The sequence below is a fragment of the Monocercomonoides exilis genome (assembly GCF_001643675.1).
Source record: "Monocercomonoides exilis strain PA203 chromosome Unknown scaffold4-2303458, whole genome shotgun sequence".
Lineage (NCBI taxonomy): Eukaryota > Preaxostyla > Oxymonadida > Polymastigidae > Monocercomonoides > Monocercomonoides exilis.
The window spans coordinates 651,623-669,737 of NW_027150549.1; the positions used below are offsets into that span (position 1 = coordinate 651,623).

The 18,115-nt window shown below is 39.8% G+C and overlaps 7 protein-coding genes across 7 annotated transcripts in view; 4 read left to right on the top strand and 3 right to left on the bottom strand.

Annotated features, from left to right (window-relative positions):
* Positions 1-638: 638 nt before the first annotated feature.
* MONOS_3568 (uncharacterized protein) lies at positions 639-992 on the bottom strand (the record flags this gene model as incomplete). Its single annotated transcript, XM_067873575.1, has 1 exon — positions 639-992. The coding sequence occupies one exon, from the start codon at positions 990-992 to the stop codon at positions 639-641; it is 354 nt and encodes a 117-aa protein (XP_067734637.1).
* A 1,444-nt stretch (positions 993-2,436) lies between these two features.
* Positions 2,437-2,997, bottom strand: MONOS_3569 (uncharacterized protein; the record flags this gene model as incomplete). The annotated part of the gene is made up of 2 exons (XM_067873576.1): positions 2,670-2,997; positions 2,437-2,545 (listed from the first exon to the last, which is right to left on the bottom strand). The coding sequence occupies exons 1-2, from the start codon at positions 2,816-2,818 to the stop codon at positions 2,437-2,439; spliced, it is 258 nt and encodes an 85-aa protein (XP_067734638.1). The 5' UTR covers positions 2,819-2,997.
* Positions 2,998-3,214: 217 nt separating this feature from the next.
* MONOS_3570 (uncharacterized protein) lies at positions 3,215-6,074 on the top strand (the record flags this gene model as incomplete). Its single annotated transcript, XM_067873578.1, has 3 exons — positions 3,215-3,334; positions 3,404-4,289; positions 4,480-6,074. The coding sequence occupies 3 exons, from the start codon at positions 3,215-3,217 to the stop codon at positions 6,072-6,074; spliced, it is 2,601 nt and encodes an 866-aa protein (XP_067734639.1).
* A 92-nt stretch (positions 6,075-6,166) lies between these two features.
* On the top strand, positions 6,167-6,979 carry MONOS_3571 (uncharacterized protein; the record flags this gene model as incomplete). The annotated part of the gene is made up of 1 exon (XM_067873579.1): positions 6,167-6,979. One exon carries the CDS (start codon positions 6,167-6,169, stop codon positions 6,977-6,979), a length of 813 nt encoding a protein of 270 aa, XP_067734640.1.
* A 36-nt stretch (positions 6,980-7,015) lies between these two features.
* On the top strand, positions 7,016-7,465 carry MONOS_3572 (uncharacterized protein; the record flags this gene model as incomplete). The annotated part of the gene is made up of 1 exon (XM_067873580.1): positions 7,016-7,465. The coding sequence occupies one exon, from the start codon at positions 7,016-7,018 to the stop codon at positions 7,463-7,465; it is 450 nt and encodes a 149-aa protein (XP_067734641.1).
* Positions 7,466-7,520: 55 nt separating this feature from the next.
* Positions 7,521-8,269, top strand: MONOS_3573 (uncharacterized protein; the record flags this gene model as incomplete). Its single annotated transcript, XM_067873581.1, has 2 exons — positions 7,521-7,864; positions 7,915-8,269. 2 exons carry the CDS (start codon positions 7,521-7,523, stop codon positions 8,267-8,269), a joined length of 699 nt encoding a protein of 232 aa, XP_067734642.1.
* An 803-nt stretch (positions 8,270-9,072) lies between these two features.
* The window catches only part of MONOS_3574 (putative AminoAcid/AuxinPermease(AAAP) Family Protein), a gene marked incomplete at its 5' end in the record, with an annotated part of 31,342 nt that continues 22,299 nt past the window's right edge, over positions 9,073-18,115 (bottom strand). Inside the window, one exon of the mRNA XM_067873582.1 lies at positions 9,073-18,101. Within this exon, the coding sequence (XP_067734643.1) occupies positions 9,358-18,101 (8,744 nt within the window). The 3' untranslated portion in view covers positions 9,073-9,357. The remainder of the gene's footprint in view (positions 18,102-18,115) is intronic.

Consider the following 18,115-nt stretch of genomic DNA (forward strand, 5'->3'; position numbering starts at 1 on the left):
GAAAGAAATTAGAGTTTAAATGTCTCGTTAAAATATGTGACTATGTCAGTAATTTGCAATAAAGTTTGACAATTTTATAATCTCAAGCGAAACTTGAAAAGAAAAAGTCGATAAAAAAACTTTTTTTCGTCTTCTCCTTCTCCTTCTATTTCTTCAACAACTTCTAATGCATTTTGTTCAGTAATATGTGAAAATATTATCATTCGTTCTCTATGTTTATGAAGAATTTGTTCCTTTCAAGAAATACTTTGAAAGGAATTGATTGCAATTAGAGAAAGGAGAGAAAAAAGAGAAAGAATATGGAAAATAAGATGACCACGATGAAGATTACAACATCGATGAAAATGTGAGAGGAGAAATGGAAGGATGGATCACACTCGATGCGCACGCAAAGTTCAGCTGCATGTTGTTGATAGCCAATACTTTGCAATTCAAAACATGTTCGTGCTGTGCTGAAGAAGCAGATGCTGATGATGCATGACAAGACATTGACTCCTCCCTCTATCCCTTGCTCTGCCGTGCCATTGGCTTGCGAAACAGGTCCAAACGCTGCCTGTTCCCCAGCAGCACCCAAAGCAGATTGGCCGTCCCACCTCGTTCGCTCTGCAGCTGCCGCCCCACTTGCTGCACCAGCATCATCACCATCCGGAACAGCGCCCACAGTCGATTGCAACAGCATCAACACTTCGATTCAGCCCTGCCTCCGTTGACACCACCGAAAGCACCTGCACCTGATCATCCATCACAGACTGACTGTCTTCACAACTGAGTTGTTCTGTGACAGGAATAGAGGAGATCTGCAGTTGGCAGCATGACACACATCTGGATGCATCAGGCACAGTGTGAAGAAATCGTTGCTCAGGAACACCTCCAGCACCGATGCAAACGATGGCAGAAAGCATCTCGACAGATGTGATGCATCTCAGAAGAATTATTGCGATAGCGCCTGTGGTATTTGTGGATAGCACACACACACACAGAAGAGATTTCATCTCTGAATTCTTGATGCACCTGATATCGTAGACGAAGACGAAGAATTCAATGCATCACCAGAACATATAGAATCATACAACGTTTTCATCGAATCCTTTCATCATTTTTTCTTCTGCCCAGTTGATATTCTGCAGAATCCCCAGAAACACAGACGCATCTGCCACTCCTTCCTTTCACTGAATCTTCTCAAATTCCCCCCAAAATATCTTGATCTTCATTTCCACTGCCCTTTCAAGCACGATGTTGAAGAACAAGAAGAACAGCAGCTTGTCTTCATTGAACTCCTACCCCACAAACCTCACAAGCAGTCGCATCTCTGCAAAGTTCAACAAAAAAAGCTTCTTCCTTTCCGATTATCACCTTTTGAACTGATTTGCTCTTCTTCTGCTTCTGCTTCTTTTGCGCAATCTCTGAGTTCTGCTTCTCAATCTCCTCCTTGAATGGCAACTTCGACTCGCTTGTTGTTTGTACATGCACTTTCAGCAGCTTTGTCAGAATCTTCGTTTCCTACTTTATCTGGCTCATCTTCTGCTTCACAGTTGTATCCACTCATCCAACATCACTTTTCCCAGCGTTTTCTGCTCCACAGCTGCTTGCATCTCCCACAACACTCACTCCACTCCCCACTTTCATGCCAACCCACTTCCAGCTCGTGTATGACCCAACCATCACCGCGTTGCCATCCCCGATGCTTGCTGCAAACTTCTCCTGGCACTTTTCACACAGCTCCGACGGCAGGATCAACTACGCTGAAGACGGATTCATCCGTTCACACACGGGCACAAACAAAGAATGGAAAGCAAAAAGAAACTTCAACCTTGTAAATCGACCTCTTGGTATCCAAATTCACCATCCCACCCTGCTGCTTCAGGCTCTTCTTCTTCTCAATTCCCATATCTATTTGTTCCACCTTCTCCTTCATTGCCACCAGCTGCTCCTGCAGCTCCTTCACCTCTGCGTTGTTCTTCTATCTCAGCTCCGAGATCTTCCTCTCCCTTATGAAGATGATCTTATCCTTCTCCTGCAACTGCTCTAGCAACCAGCTCATCATCTTCAACATTCTCTCGTCCTCCCAGATCATTTGCAGTTGTTCATTGAACTTCTGACTCTTCTTCTCCATCTTCTGCTTCTCCTTCTCCTTCCTCTGCCTTTTTTCACTTCTCCAGCACCGCCAGCGCAATCTCCTCAGGCGACAGAACCACATCCTCCATCCTCAGACCCACCACCTCAAGTTCCTTCTCCACAATCTCCCCCCACTTCACACACTGCAACCCCTCTCCCCATCACTTCGTAGTCCAACTTCACCACCAAATATTTCAACTGAGACGATTTTCATATCTGCTGCAACGGCTCAAATTGATCGAATATCGAAAAGAACGCATTCACATCCGCCTCCGCTAAGATCCGCTTGCTTCACAACTTTGTGCCCACTTACACTGCAAGCTACGGAAAGGACGTCACCAGCGTAACCGAATGCATTGCCGAAAGCGCTACATCGCGTGCACACGCAATATCCCCATCCATCACCACCAGCAGCTCAACAACATAACCTCTAAGCGCCAGCGATGACAAAAGAAGCAGTAGCAGTGATACAAACACAACATCAACACCTCGTTCAGAAAGGAAGAAAAGCTGCGAAAGCTCGTAATTTATGAGAAGTGGGAAAATGATGAAACAGCGTATCTTCAGAAGATGAGCCGAGACGAGAAGAGGAAGAGGAAGAGGAAGAGGAAGAGGACGAAGAAGAGGACGAAGAAGAGGACGAAGAAGAGGACGAAGAAGAGGACGACGAAGAAGAAACAGACTGAATAGAAAATAAGTTCATGATGTTATGTGTGCTGATTGTTATTTTCTGTTTTGATTTTGCTTGAGATGCGATTGCAATGACGGAAGATGACAAAATACTGAATGGGAAAAAATATGTTTATGATAGATTTGTTGGCAAAGAAATTTTGTAACACACGTTATCTTCGACTTTTCAATTGAAAAAAAACATCGAAAAAATTAAAAGTTTGTTTTGATATTTAAAAAGATAATGAAAATTCAAAGATTCTTTGGTGTCGTTCTTATCCACTATTGCCATTTATTTTTTAAGTCATTAATTTGATTTTGGTTTATGTTTGAAATATTAATTGATCAAAACAAATTAAGTATTGGTAAATATTAAATGAATGCAATTATACTTATGGGATGGATCGATTTTAGATTTTGAATAAACGAAATGTCATTAATAGGTTTTGCAATCGTGTTTAGTGTTTTGGTAGCTGAAGATGATTGTACATTTAAGAGTGTGGAGCCTGTAGATAAAGAATGTGTTGCAAAATGCTTGCAGCATTTACCAGTTTGTTAATTTTTTTTAAATTTCTTTCAAAATTCTTGAAATTATTGTGAATTCTTTTCATAACTGCAGTATAAAAAAGGAGATGGAGAAACGCTTGAAACAACGAAGACGGTGCGAAGTTACATCAACAGTTATGCTTATCGAGACACAATGGTTAATCCTCCAGCTCCATATAAACGTTATGATATTCTCGCAGAGTGGAGCAAAATTGAAAATACCGAATATGCCAATGGATTGGAATATCACCAAGCAATCGCAACTGCCTTTAACAATCTTGAAGATACACATACAAATTACATTTTCCCATGCTCGAGCTTGTTCGCATATATATTTCCATTCAGATTCGTTTTTGAAGTTCCTGATGCTTCAAAACCATCAGAAATTGTTGTTAAGGTTGCCGAATCTTCAATTACTGGTCTCACAAAGAAATTTATTGAAAGTGGTGGGACAAATATCGCTGGAAAGCAAGTCCTTAAACTTGATCTTCCGGATTTGGATGGATCTGGAAATATGAAACCCGAAGAGGCAATTGCTAAATGGACAGATAAATATGTGAAGGGAGCACGAACACCAGCTGCAAGATTAGCTTATGCACTGACCTATACAGATTTTGAAATAAGAACTCCTTATTCTATGCAAATCCCAAATGATGCGGTTAAGATTACAGTTAAGAATACAGATGGTGAGCAAACCGTTAATGTTCCTTTTTATGGAGCAGCAGTTATAGGTATTACAGATGTTAATGATATGCTGAACACTAAATGCCCACTTCAGGATAAAGTGCAAAATAATTTAACATCAAACTCTAATAGCTTTAAGCAGCAATCCTTTGAAGAAGATGAGAAACATTATCAAGCAGTGATGGAGGCTCATAAGGATGATCCATTATTCCAGCAGATTTATGAAGGTATCTGGAAATCTCCTGAATTGAAGAATTTATTTGTCAGAAAGCCAGGTAGCATATCAATTCCCAAAAAGTTGAAGCATCCTATTGAAGAAGAGATTTCTTCTCGCATTAAGAACATTATTTCTCAACAATTTGCGTTATCCGATGAGCATCAAAAGAATGGAAATCGAAAACAATCGTTTAAAGCGAGAATCAAAGAGAAATTGAGAAAAAATGAAGAAAAATGGTGAATTTGAAGATTTTGATTGTGCTGGAGAAGGCGAGCCAAAATTGACCATTTTGAAGAAAGACAAAAATGTTCTTGCTGCAGTGGTTGATGCATATAAGTTGGGGTATTTATCCATTGGAACATTTGCACCAAGCAGTGATGAAGAAATAGCTTCATTTATGGAGGTTATCATCACAAGCGTTGTAGAAACAAGAGCCAAAGGATACAAGCTCATAATCGATTTGCGTGGGAACGGAGGTGGATACATCATATTGTCTGATTGGCTTTTCATGCTGTTGTTCCCTGAGGAATATCCAATCTTCCCAACTCGATTGGTGGTTGCATCCGAACTCAGCAAAATATACATAAGCCAAGTTTCACAGCCACCATTTGAATTTGTAACCGAGCCAGTTTCACAAGATATAATAAAGGATGTCTGGGCAAAGCCAAAGACAAAATTCACTGCGATAAGAGATGAAGGGAAGGGGCGTTCACAAGAATGGGTGTACAAGCACGTGGAGGATTCTGAAAGAACAGTCAATAGTTTGTTATCTGCTGTTCCATTAGCGTATCGAAATGCGAGGTTGTATGCTCAAAGTGATATTTTAGTTTTGAGCGATGGGACATGTGGATCTGCCTGTGCTCAGTTCTTGAAACGAATGAAGGAGAAGAAGCTGGGAAAAGTTGCGGGGCTTGGCAGCGAAAAACTTTCTGAAAGCGGGATTCCATTTGATATTGCCTCATTTGCCAGTGGAAATGTGATTGAAACGTCGTACGTCGAGGAAATGCGCCCAAAAGCCGCATCGATGCGAGCAAACAGAATGTTCAACAACTTGACTAACGACGAACCACTTCCTTCGTTTCCAGGAAAGGTGCAAAGAGAGACGACAAATATCAGAATTTCTTTAACTACTTCATTTAGCTTTAATTGGAGTACACCAGACGAGCTACCAGAGTTCAAAATAATACGTCCAGATGAAATCTATCCAATTTTTGCCGATAAAATAACCGATTTCACGCCTTCTGGTATTTTAGATACAATAACAAAAGTAAAGTCGTCATTTGACAAGTGCTATGACTGGGAAGTGAAAGACAACTATGAGTGCCAAATCCCTACTGACAACAAGCATGCTGTTTTTGGGAATCCGTGTGTTAACCAAAAATTCGATGGAAGTCAATGCAAGTTGTCTCGCTGTGAGCGTTGCTACTATTTGAACAGAGACAATATATGTCAGAAACGCCCATCAATGGGCCGTCCAAAATACCAAGAGGATCCATCTGTCTGCATGTTCGATCCAATGACTCCGATGCGAGCTGATGTTATGATTGACTGCTTGAAGCAGCTTCCATACGATAAAACAGAGGCTTCCAACACTTTGAAGACTGTCAGAGATATCTTGGCCATGGACGCATATAGAGATACAATTGCCAACCCGCCAGCTCCATTTGAAAACGATAAAATTGATATTCTTGGCGAACTGGACAAAATCGAGAAGAACGAATATTCATCTGGGCTTAAATTCCACAATGCAGTTGGCACAGCTTTCGCAAAGCTGAAAGATGCTCATACTATTTACAATTATCCATATTCTCAGCCGTTCGTATTTGCGCTGCCTACACTTTAAAGTTTAAAGTGCCAGACTTTTCAAAGCCAGAAGAAATAACTGTAAAGTTGACAGAGTACATTTCTTTGCTCTCTAATTTTTATGCTAAAGAAATGGGAAGGAGTTTTAAAGACAGAGTTGTCACAAAGATCACAATGACAGATTTGAATGAGGTTGCGAATGAAAAGCCTGAAGTTACTATTGCTCGATGGTGCGATGAAAATGTTCCATTGTCCCGAACGCCAGCTGCACGTTTGAATTATGGATTGGATCAAATGTTTGCTGTGCGTTCACCAACATACAATAAAATTGTGGATGGAAGCGTGAATGTTACACTGAAAACAGCGGACGGCGGAACAGAAACGATTCCTTTGTATTGGTATGGTCTGTCAACTGCTGAGATTTCTGGGTCAACTTTGTTGTACGACAACTATTGCCAATTGGATAAACATTCAGCAAATAATGAAAACGAGCATCAAACAACCAAAGAAGAGAGCTCTCTTTTAAATAATCGAATGCTCCAATCATCAAGAAAGGCGGAGGCAATACTTATTGAAGAGTATGAGTCATTTACGAAAATGAACAAAGAGCAGCTGGCGAAACAAAATGAGATAAAGATCAAAGAAATAAGAGAAAAATATTCGAATGATACAAAGTTTGTGAAAGCATATGAGAAGTTCATGGGAAACAAGTCTCTTCGCGAGATGCTTATGAAGGATCGAATTTTGCACAAATCATTGGATCAACTGCTTCCCCCAGCGATCCAGACAATAAGGAAAATCATGAATGATGAAAATCAAAAGAAGGCCGAAGAGTCGAAAGCGAGGCTTTCGCGCATGACGAATGCAGTTAGTGTGAAAGAAATAGGAACGCTTCCAGGAATTATTCATGGTGTTACCATTCCTGAGTGGAAGCTTGGATATTGACACATTATGAGCTTTAGTCCTTCTTCCGACGAAGATATGGTAAAGTTCTTGAAGGTCTTTGCTGATGTTGTTAGTGAAGTGAAAAACAACAATTACAAAATGGTTATCGATGTGCGAAATAACGGAGGTGGAATTATTTATCTGGGAGCACAGTTGTATCATTTCTTATTCCCAGAAACTTTCCCCATAAACCCACGCTACAACTTTGTGAGAGGGAATGCATCAGATTATATTGCTTCAATAATGGCAGATAAAAAGCTTGTGGTGTACACAGACTATGAAACATTGGACGTTGTTAACGATGTGCTGGCGCTACCGACTACAACAAAGAAGACAATAGTTGGAGGCAAAGAATGCAGCCAAACATGGAGTGGTTCATATTCACTCAACTCCGACAGATATTTGTATGAATTTGTTGGATCTACTATTCCATCATCACTTTATGGCAAGAATCTGTTTGATCCAAATGATTTGATGTTTTACTAACGGTGAATGCGGTTCAACATGCTTTCAATTCTTGAAGCATGTGAAAGAGGCGCAGATGGCAAAAGTTATCGGAATTGGAGGGCAATTGACACGCAAAGAAATAAATTATGATATTGCATCATTTGCAGCTGGAAACGTTATTAGTTCATCGACTATTGAAGCACTTCGAAATAAAACCGGACCAGATGAAAGCTGGCCTGTAAAATTCCCTCACCAGAATACGGAGTTGACTTTTGCGATGATGACTGGCTATTCATTTGACTGGAAGAAGGAAGATGAACAGCTTGAGTTCAAGATAGTGAAGCCTGATCAGGCGTATCCATACTACCCCAACGCTGATGAGGCAAGAGATGAAAAAGGATATCTTTCTCTTTTGGAAAATGTGAAAAATATTTTGATGTGTGCTATGACTGGCAGGTGAAAGTGAACACCTCCTGTACTGTTCCAAGTGAAGTCGCAAATGCAGTTTATGGAAATCCATGCAAAGAAGGAAAGTTTACAAGTGAATGTGCGTTTGCTCGCTGTGCGAATGGATATTACAAAAGCAGGGATGATAAATGTGTGAAATATCCAGTGATGCCATCATTGTCAAAAGAGGAAGAAATTATTGTAAAGATATTGACTGCTGGTGCAATTGCAGGAATTGTCATAGGCGCTGTTGCAGTTGTTGTAGTGGTTGTTGTAATTGTTGTATGTATTGTTAAACGAAAGAAATCCAAAAAGACAAGAAATGATGACTACCTTAATGTTAGGCTTACTCAACAAAATTATGCTGCTGATAAAGGAGTGCCGATAAAGCTTTAAGTTTTAATTAATGAAATATGTTTTGGTATCAGTTGAGTTTTAGTATGTTTATACAAAATATATTTTTCTGGATAGTTTTTGAAGATCTTTTTTTCTTTTTCATCTTATTTTTTATGAGCTGCGAAACGTATTATCATTGTTTTTGAGCGTTATCGTATCAATGGAAAGCGTTTTTTCAATTTTTATTTCACAGGCCAGTCATGCTCATATTTATTCGAGCATGTTTGTTAATTACATTTTTTTTTTAATAAGAAATTATGTTGAATATATTTTCTCGTTTCAATTATTTATTTCTTAGTCGCTTAATTGTTATTTTCCTACACATTTTTCGACTTTTCATTCTTGTTTGATTGACATGTAATTGCTATGTTTTATATTGTGTACTTCATTTTTTATTTCAAATATGTACAAAAGATATTACGAAAAAGTTATTTGTATTCGGAAAAATAATTTAAATCGGAAATAATAAATACAATACAAATCAGATGAATGGATTCAAAACGGATGATTGGTTTATAATCGTCGGAGTAATTACAAATTTCCACTGTTTATTTGAATTAATTTGCTTAATTTTATAATTATCATCTTATAATTTAGCAATGGTGGAAAAGATGGTTAAAAAAAAGTGCGTGCCAATTAGCAAAAATGTCCAAATAAAAAGTCGACACTGTGTTTTTTTGTCTGGAAATTTCACTTGTTCAAATCCTTCAAAAAAAGATTTTTTTTTTTTTTTAAATGTATGACAAGAACTTTCAAAGATAAGTTTGGAATAAAGAAATGAATGTCAAATACTTAATAACCTGCAATTCATTTGACATTTTTTCCTTGTAATTTTTGGCAAAAAATGTAATGATAAAATAAAATTTCATGCTTATTCAAAATGTTAACATAAAAAAAGCCATTGAATATTAAAATATATCACTAAAAATTGGGTTAATTAACTTAGAAATATTGCAAAGGCAACAACAAAATAAACGAAAAATAAATAATTCTTTAGGGAAAATGAAAACTTAATTGCCCTTTCTTTTAAGAAGCAACAAAATTGAGAAACATTTTCTCGTTGATCGAAATGGTTAAGTTTTAACTTTTTACTGAATAAAAAGCCAGCGAGATACAAGTCGTTGGAGATCGATAGAAATATGTTGCGGAGAAGAAATACGAGGAACAACAAAAAAGTGAAGTGCAGACGAAATGCGAGGAGGCTGATTACTTTGTGAACGAGAATGAAGTGTAATAGCAGTGCTGATGCTAGTTAACAGTGAATTTTGAAGTGGTAATAGCGAAGGCGGTAATTGATCATTTCTGATAAGCTCTGAAAAATTTGTTGTTCTACCTGTTATCCATAAGGCTAATGAAGATTGTAAAAACAATGGCCACTTTTCAATTTCAGCCCACATCGAAACAATCGCCGGATGATCGCCATCATACCCTCCAACATAACGAATGCATTTTTTGAGCTCAGTTACATGCTCGTCGGATATAGCGGACATTAATACATTTGCCTCATTTTGAGTGAACATCTCCAAATGGTTAGTCACAACAATTGATGTAAATCCTTTTGCTAATGCCCTGAGTTGGGCTTCTACAGGAACTATCAAACGTCTTTGAAGCATGAGATCCACAAATGATGCTTTGTTGGCTTCCGTAACAAACGAAGATACACCACCTTCCATTAGTTCTACTTGTGTTATCCTTCCATCTAAGTCTTCAAAAACAGAAAATGGAATTGGATTGAATTGAGAAACATCCTCGCTTATAATTGGCGCAAGCTGTGTTTCGAATAGATTTCGATTAAAAGAATGAAGATCCAATGGTGACAGCTCTTTTCCACTGATGAATTTCCACACAAAACTTGATAGAACAGGACCGCACATCACTCCATCTGCAACGCATTTCCCCAAAACACGACCAAGAATTTCAATCTCCTTGACCGAGCCTCCAACAGCTGGATATAAAGTTCCATCATCTGCTCTATCAAACAAAGGCTTTTGAGCAGTCAATGCACATTTCCAAAATCTGCTCATAAATTCATGTGTTGTAACTTTTTGCTTCACTTTTCGTTTATCATCTGCAATAATTATCTGCCAAGGAGCAAACCATTGCGTTCTTGTCCTTCCTTTCCCAAACCACACGAGAGAATCGCGGAAAAATGACTTTGTGTGAATTACAACTGAGTTTTCTTCTCTATGCGGAGAGTCAGGTGAAGGTGAGCTCCCTCCAGATGTTAAGCCGAGCTTTTTCTCTTTGGTGTGTGTAAGTTTTGGATAGGCTACTGGCATTGGTGCGTTGGAATTACAGAAAGGAATGTTATAATTAAAAGGATTCGGAGGTGAGCACAATGCTCCAGATTGAACTTGCGAAGCTAATCCCTGAGAATTCGTTTGATTTGAAGAGGATGAAGAATTTCGCGATCGAATAAGTCTTGCTTTGAAGAACGGACCAAAAAGAGTTGGATGTTGACGAAACAGTATTTGCAAAATGCAAGGCAATGGAATTGAAAGAGGATCATCATGATCTGTTGCATTTAAAATATCAGCCATATGCTCTTCAGAATCTGCAGGTCCGTTTAATAAATCAAGCATTTTTTTTGCCCATTCAAAGGGAGGGTTTGATAGAATGTGGTGAGCCAAAAGCACAACAGATGGAACTAATGGAGATTCGTCATTTCGTTGAACAATTGCCACAAACAACCCTTCGACTGCTTTCATTCTTGCATCGCTAAGAACAAGAGATGCTGAGTGATATTTCTCTTTCATCCCTTTCTCTCCTTCTCCTCCATGCGTATGCCATGAACTGCGGGGCATAATGCCAGAAGGAACAGTTGATGATGGAACAGGATCAGTAGGCGCTGCACACGAGGGCGAATAACTGAAAGAAAACGAATTTTGATGTGGTGAGCCTGTTCCGCTTCTGGTTATAATGCAATTTCCACTACTACCGTTTTCTCCGATCTCCCCAGAAGAAGGTGGCGTCATACTTGACAAAATAAACAAGGATAGCATGTGATGAACAAATGAGATTATGAATTTTATATCTGCCACTGACAAGAATAATGCATCAATTTCTTTTGTTCCACTTCCACTTATCAGAATATGATTAGTGCTTTCATTTGCCACAGTAAGCGTTCTGGATATTGTTTGATAAGATTCCCTAAATCTTCTTGGTGAATTAACTGGCCTAAGGGCGCTTGAAGAAAGAGAAGGAACAACAGTTGGTATGTTTCTACGAAGCAAAGAGTCTGGAATAGCTTCAAAAAGAGCGATTAGAAGACGTATGGATGAAAACGATGAATAGTGAAGCATAAGTTTTTTCCATTCAGACGTTTGTGGGATATCCATTATGTATGTAAATGGATTTGTCTCGCTGAATAGGAAAAACAATAGCGATGCTGTTGCGTCAACGCCTTCATCTCCTTCTGACCGTTGAGTCCCGCTGGACATTTGAACGGACTGCGAAGCTGTTGAAGGAAAAGCGTAAAAAGATGAAAATGGCGGGAAATGTGGAGAGCTTAGTGGCGATTGCGCAAAAAATGGAGGAAGATTGCCAAATGATTGCATCGGATGCATTGTACTCAGCTGAGAAGTCATTGCTCCTTGAGATCGAAGTTTCTTTAATATTCCAAGTGCTGTAGGAGTTGCAGGAGCAGAAGTAAAACCAAGTTCTTGCCTCTCATGAATAATAAGTGGAGATGGCTTTCGAGGAGGATGCATTCTATCAATTGGCGCCGTTAATTCATTTGATTGCACTTGAGCTGGGAAAGTAGGAGAAGCTTCTTGCTTTTGTGATGACGGCTCTTTATCCTGAGTTTGTGCTTGTTGCTCCTTTGGTTGGTCATCAACCTGTTTAAGATGAGAATTGCTATGTGCCAATCCGGATGAAGAAGATGCAGCTACTCCAGCGGCTCCATTAAACGTCGGCTGATTTTGACCGGGTGTGCCTTCTTTCTGAATGTTGCTTTCATCAACTGCTCTTAATGTTGAATGGGGAGAAAGAGTAATTGGTGTTGCTTGCTTTGTGTTCATTCCTGATGCATCTTGCCGAAGCTCTTGCTCTTTGTCTCGAGCTTTGTTGAGCATCTCCTCTGCTGCACACACAAAATGTTTGATAGTAGGCAATAAAGCTGAACGAAAACAGAATGCACTGCTCCAAAAAATGCATTGAACAATAATAGGCAACTGAAGAGCAAATGGACGCTCATATTCGTTTTCAAATAAATAATTGTTAGAAGAATGAACGTAATTAGCATTCTGTTGAATAGAATGGAACTGTGCAGATGAAGCACTTTTCTCAGAAAGTGTAACTGTTGAAGGAGCAGGTGCAGGATCTTGAAACAAGCTTTCTGAACTGTCAAATGAAGTAATTGATTTATGTGTGCAAATTTCCCTCTTTATTTTGCTGTGGTTTCCGCATAAAACGCACCTCACATCAATTAATGGAGCAAAATGTGCATTGAAAATTCCATCCCACGTAGCTCTTTCGATAAGTTCAATGTGAGTCCGCTTTGTGGGAACGCAGTGAATAGCAGTCATCGCTTCTTGCCTCATTTGCTCACTTTCGCTAATAAATACATTTGAGTGGACAGCCCAGGCGGAAACAGCCCTCATCAAATGAAACAAGTCGCATCTATGCAGGAACAACATTTTTTCAGTATCAATTGGAAAAGCATATTTTGGATGTTTAATTTGCAGATCACTTTCTTCTCTTCCGACGCTGTTCATGAACGTATCGAGCTTCAAAACGCAGATATCTTCAATGTCACTGACATATTCATTTTTAGTTCGATAATGATTTTTGCTCGAATTTTTCTTTGACTTTCTGCTTCTTCCTTCATTTTCGCTTTTTCTACTTTCTTTTGAAGAATCTGTGGATGAATCTTGAGTAGATATCGTTTGAAGAGCTGGAAATACTGTTGCAGAACCCATTTGCGTTGAGCGATGCATACAACTCCCCTGCCATTCATTTGACGAATGCCAGACTAGGCTTTGATTCTCTTGAAACTTTCCTTGATTCATTTGTCCATTTTGTGACCCATTATTCATTTGAGAAGAATCGGATAAAGCTGGAAGTGCATAAAACGGTAGGAAATGGAGCTGATCTGAAGTTATTCCTTGTTCCTCAAGTAAAATTTTTGAAAGCAGACTTGGTGAAGGATATCTGCCGTGATTGCAAGCCACAACAGATTTCCCTTCATCCGTGCACATTGGGCTACCAAGAGATCCATTATTAATGCGAAGTTCTCCTCCACTTGATTGAGCACTATCCGCTCCGTAGGAGTCCGAACGAGCTCCTTTCTGGGGAAATGACTGTTGTTGCGAAAGAGTTTTTCTGGTATGATTTGAAGTTGTAACAATAGTTGGAGGAGCGAAGAGGGTCCCAGGCAGGTTTGGTAAAATCTGCTTTGGAAATGGAAGACTGGGCGGTAAAGCTGTGAAAGGAAGTGAAAGACGTCCAAATGGTGAGCAACCACTGATGCGTTTTCCGCTTGAAATTCTCTTTACCACAATAACCGCTGATTCTTGAATAACGTCCATTAGAAGCTCAACATATGGAGGGATTGTGCAACCTTCCATCCATTCTTCATAGTCCACACTCTGAGTCTCCTGACCTTGAGGAATCTGCAAATGCCCGTTTGTTCGCTGCTGCGATTCTGAAGTGAATTGCTCAGTGATCATTGTCTCATAGTGCTCCCCTTCTTCGTGATCTTGAGCACCAATATCAACTTTTCCCCAGAAATCACTTCCTGTTCTTCCTTCACTTTTTCCGCTCTTTGAAGAAATTGCTCCTATTGAAAGTGATAATTCTCCTTCTTGTGATGCGCTTTCCTTCTTCAATCCACCCAAGCTTGGAATTATTAATAGAGGAACGGACGAATTATTTAAATCATCTGCATCTTTTTCTTTTTCTGAACCAGAAGAGTCTAATTTGCTTGCATTCGTCATTCCTTCTTTTTCTTCCGAATTTTTCACCTTGTCAATAATTGGCAATGAAGGAAGAGGCTGTGCTTTGCTTCCTTCAACTTTTTGTGTTTGAAGAAGTTCGTCTTCTCCTCCTTTTGGAACAGCAAACTCATGCTCCTTCACTTCTTTCTCAAGTTCCATTTTCTCTCCATCGTTTTTACCAATTCCTTGCTGAGTTTCAAGCTGTTGCCTTTTTCTTGCATCCTCCATTTCTTGCATTTCTTGATCATCAAGAGCCTGAGTCGCATGCGTTCTTGCAGTATTTGCTCGAGTAGTATAACCTCCATATTCATCGAACATTGCATTATCATATCCTTTCAGCATTGCTTGAGACATTGTTTGCGTCATTGTCTGTGTCATGTTGTCTCGTGGAAAAGATGTCGCCATTTGTGCTGGACTTAGAGGAGGTTGGGAAGAATCAACTAATTCCTTCCTTTCCTCCGTCTTTCGTTGCCCAGGATAAAAAGGAAGAACATCCAGTGCTTGTTGAATAGCTCTTTCACATCGGCTTAATATTACCATAGCCCAAAGCGGATCTTCAGCCATGATACTCTCGAATAAAGTTGATCGAGATGCTGAGCACACAGTTTGCTGAAATTGAATAAACGGAAGGTTATTAACTTCGGGAACAAACGTTGGCGTCTCAGTTGTGCCTCGTGATGCTGTTGACCGTTCAGTTGGAAGTGAGGAAACTGTATTCGTCTTTTGAGGTTGTCCACTTGTTGAAATTGTGCTTCTGGAGCCGAATTGCATCGGTGAATTTGATATCATTCCAAAATCGTTCTGAATTTTTGAATCTGGAGAATATATGCTTGAGGGAAAAGGAGAGCCAATTGTTCGGCTATGTGGACTTTTTGAATCTCGTTCTTGTTTAACTTTAGAATCTCTGTTTCTTCTTGAATCATTTGCCAATCCAATAGCTCCGGCTTCAATTCCATTAAATTCAGAAGGAAATGGAAGTTGCCCTCTGCCAAACTGATGCTGCCCCATTCCAAAAGAAGGAGACATAGAGCCAGGAATCTGAATCGATTTTATTCCTCTTCCTTTTGAATGCATAGATAGAGAATTATGTTGTTCCTGATAGAATTGAGGGGAATTAGAATTTGACTCGGGAGTTCCAGATTCTGATATTGGTGATGTTTCTGCAATATGAGACGAGATAAGAGGTGATGGTCCAATCATCATAATTCCTCTGCGATTAGTTCCTTGATTATGATTTGCAATGGGCGTACTGAGAGCTTCTTTTCCTTCGGTTACATTTCCTCTGATTCTGCTACCAGTCCAATCTTCATTTCCGCCTCTGTCTTCTCCGTGCAAGAAATGTGGGTTCTGTTGTCCCATCTTCCCTGGCGAAAGAGGAAGTAAAGATCCTCCTTGAATCGTTTTTGTAAGTATTTCTCTCATCTCTTCGGTGGAAGGTGCTCCAAAAGGCTTCGCAGGAGTACTTGCAAGCATAGACAAAAATGCAGCTGTTTCATCATCTGGCTCAGTTGGCGTGACTTGTGCTTCTTCTTCGCTTCTTGCCATAAAATCGTCATGATTCCCGTTCTCGCCCATTCCATGTGTTGGGGAAAGAGGTAAGTGATTCTGTTGCTGACTATGTTGCTTTTGCATCGGGTTGTGTGGTTTTGCAGGTGCCTTCTTTTCCTCTGTATGCAACGAAGTTATTTGAGGCGGTGGTGAATCTTGTTGTCTCGGTGTGGAATTGAGCATTGGTGGCATTAGGAATGAATTCGAGAAGCGTCTTTCTGTTGGAAGTGTTATTGGACTCATCGGAGCGAATGAGTTTAAGAATTGAACTTGCTCTTCTGTTGCTGTAAGAGAAGGATTTTGTATTGAAAGAGGATGAGGAACGAAATGAATCTCACTTTGAGCCATTCCAAATGGATCGAAATTATCGTTCTTTTGATTTTGAAGCGTGCCAAATACCTTTCCTTGATTATTAAAGTTTGATTCTTCATTGCCGGAATCTTTTTGCTCATTTTTCAGTGTGCCAGTCATTGAGGATGGACTGCCTTTTGCCTGTTGAGAATTGCGTAGAGCTAAATGACTTCCCTTTTGAATGAATTGTTGACCAAAACGAGGATAGCTTGGAGATGATACAGTAATACGAGATTCCTCACTTTCCATTTGATTCTTGAATGTGGACTGAGATTCATTTGAAGCAGTTGGCTGCTTGTAGTGTTGAGCGGATTGTCGGTTGTGCTGTGTTTGCTTTTGTTGTAATTGTTGTGAAGAATAAACTTTTGATTCCATAGAAACCTGAGTTGCTTCTTCAACTTCCTGTTCGTTCTCCTCCTGCATGTCATTTGGTTGAGAAACTGTGAAAAACACATCAGCGACACCTTTGAGAATAACCCATGTAGCTCCAACAAGAAGAGATCCTGCATTAGCAGCAAGTTCTTGTTTAGAGGGGAAAAGTTCAGGTAGGCTGTGGCCAGTCTGCTGACTTCCTTTTGATGTACCCACTCCAAACTGTGGGGTTGAATCACTTGTCGATCTCTCTGATCCGCTAACCATCTGAAAAGGAATTGATCCAACCCTCCTGACTCTTCGATAAGTTGACATCCTTCGCCTTGTGCCTCCATATGTGCCTGAACTCTGTGCAGAATAATCGCCGGTCATTCCGCTTTGACTCTCTGAGCCATTTTGATCGGAAAGAGTGCCTCGTCTGCTAAGCAACCTCTTTTTCCTTTTTTTCCTAAATGCTTCGCCATTAAGCAGAGCCAAAATATTATACTGTTCAGAAACAGCAACTTGAAAAGCTCCTTCAAGCGAACTCACGAACGATTGCATACTCACAGCTCCTTCAGAAATCCATGAACATAATCTCAGCAAGCATCTTGAATACTCAATAACTGGGGTTGCAGTAATTGCAGACAGTTTATCATCAACAAGTGGTTCTCCATCACTGTCTGAAACCATCATGCCAGATCCCGTTTCATATCTATCTCTTCGCCCTGTTGTTGATGATTGCTTTGGCGAATGGATAAACGGAGTAAATCCTCTAAATGAACGCCTCTCTTGAATGAAAGGAGAAGTTATTAATGGAGGAATTCTTGTTGCACTAGCCAGAAGCATTGGATAGAACCGAATAGATGATCGACTGGCAGAGCTTCTAAGTCCTCGTTGAATAAAAGCTGATTGCATTGTTTGTTGATTTAGCGGACCTGTTGGAACAGATTCCGTTGAGGATGCAGCAAGCGGGAATGAATGAAGCAATATAAGTTCATGAAACGTATGACTCAATTCAGATTTCACTTTAAGATGAGTCTGTAAAATTGTTAACGAATTCTTTGATGAGACCCGAGTTGACAGTGTGTGCAAAAACAGAGCATCTTCAAGAATCCCGTTGGCAGCAAAAACTGGAAACTGACGAGATGAGATTCCTCCAACAATAATTGAAAGACAATTTGCCATCCAAGAACCTGTCATTAAGAAGGAATCCCAAATTGCGAATGATTCGACTATCTCCTTTCCTCGTTTTTGCGTGCTTGAACTGAGATAAGGATCTTGCATTCCATTTCTAAAGTTTGCTTGTTGAGAAGATGATGTATCGGAAGTTGAGTGTATTGTGCCAGTTGTTGAAGATGAAGTAATAGATGATTTGGGTGTAAGTTTTGGAGACTGCTTTGATGGAATAATTAAGCTCAACTTATGTGGAGAGCCTTGGCCTCCCACACTTCCACTGGCGCTTCCACTCCCTCCAACAAATGCACCAACTTTCATGATGCCATCTAATCTTCCGCTAAGTTCATTACCTCCAAACGTCATCGTTTGATCATCTCCCTCACTGCGTTTCAATGCCCGTCTCTTCTTGTATTCGTCAGCCATTTCAACAAGACGTGTTAAGGAAGAAGTATCAGGTAGCAAAACTAGATGAGAATTC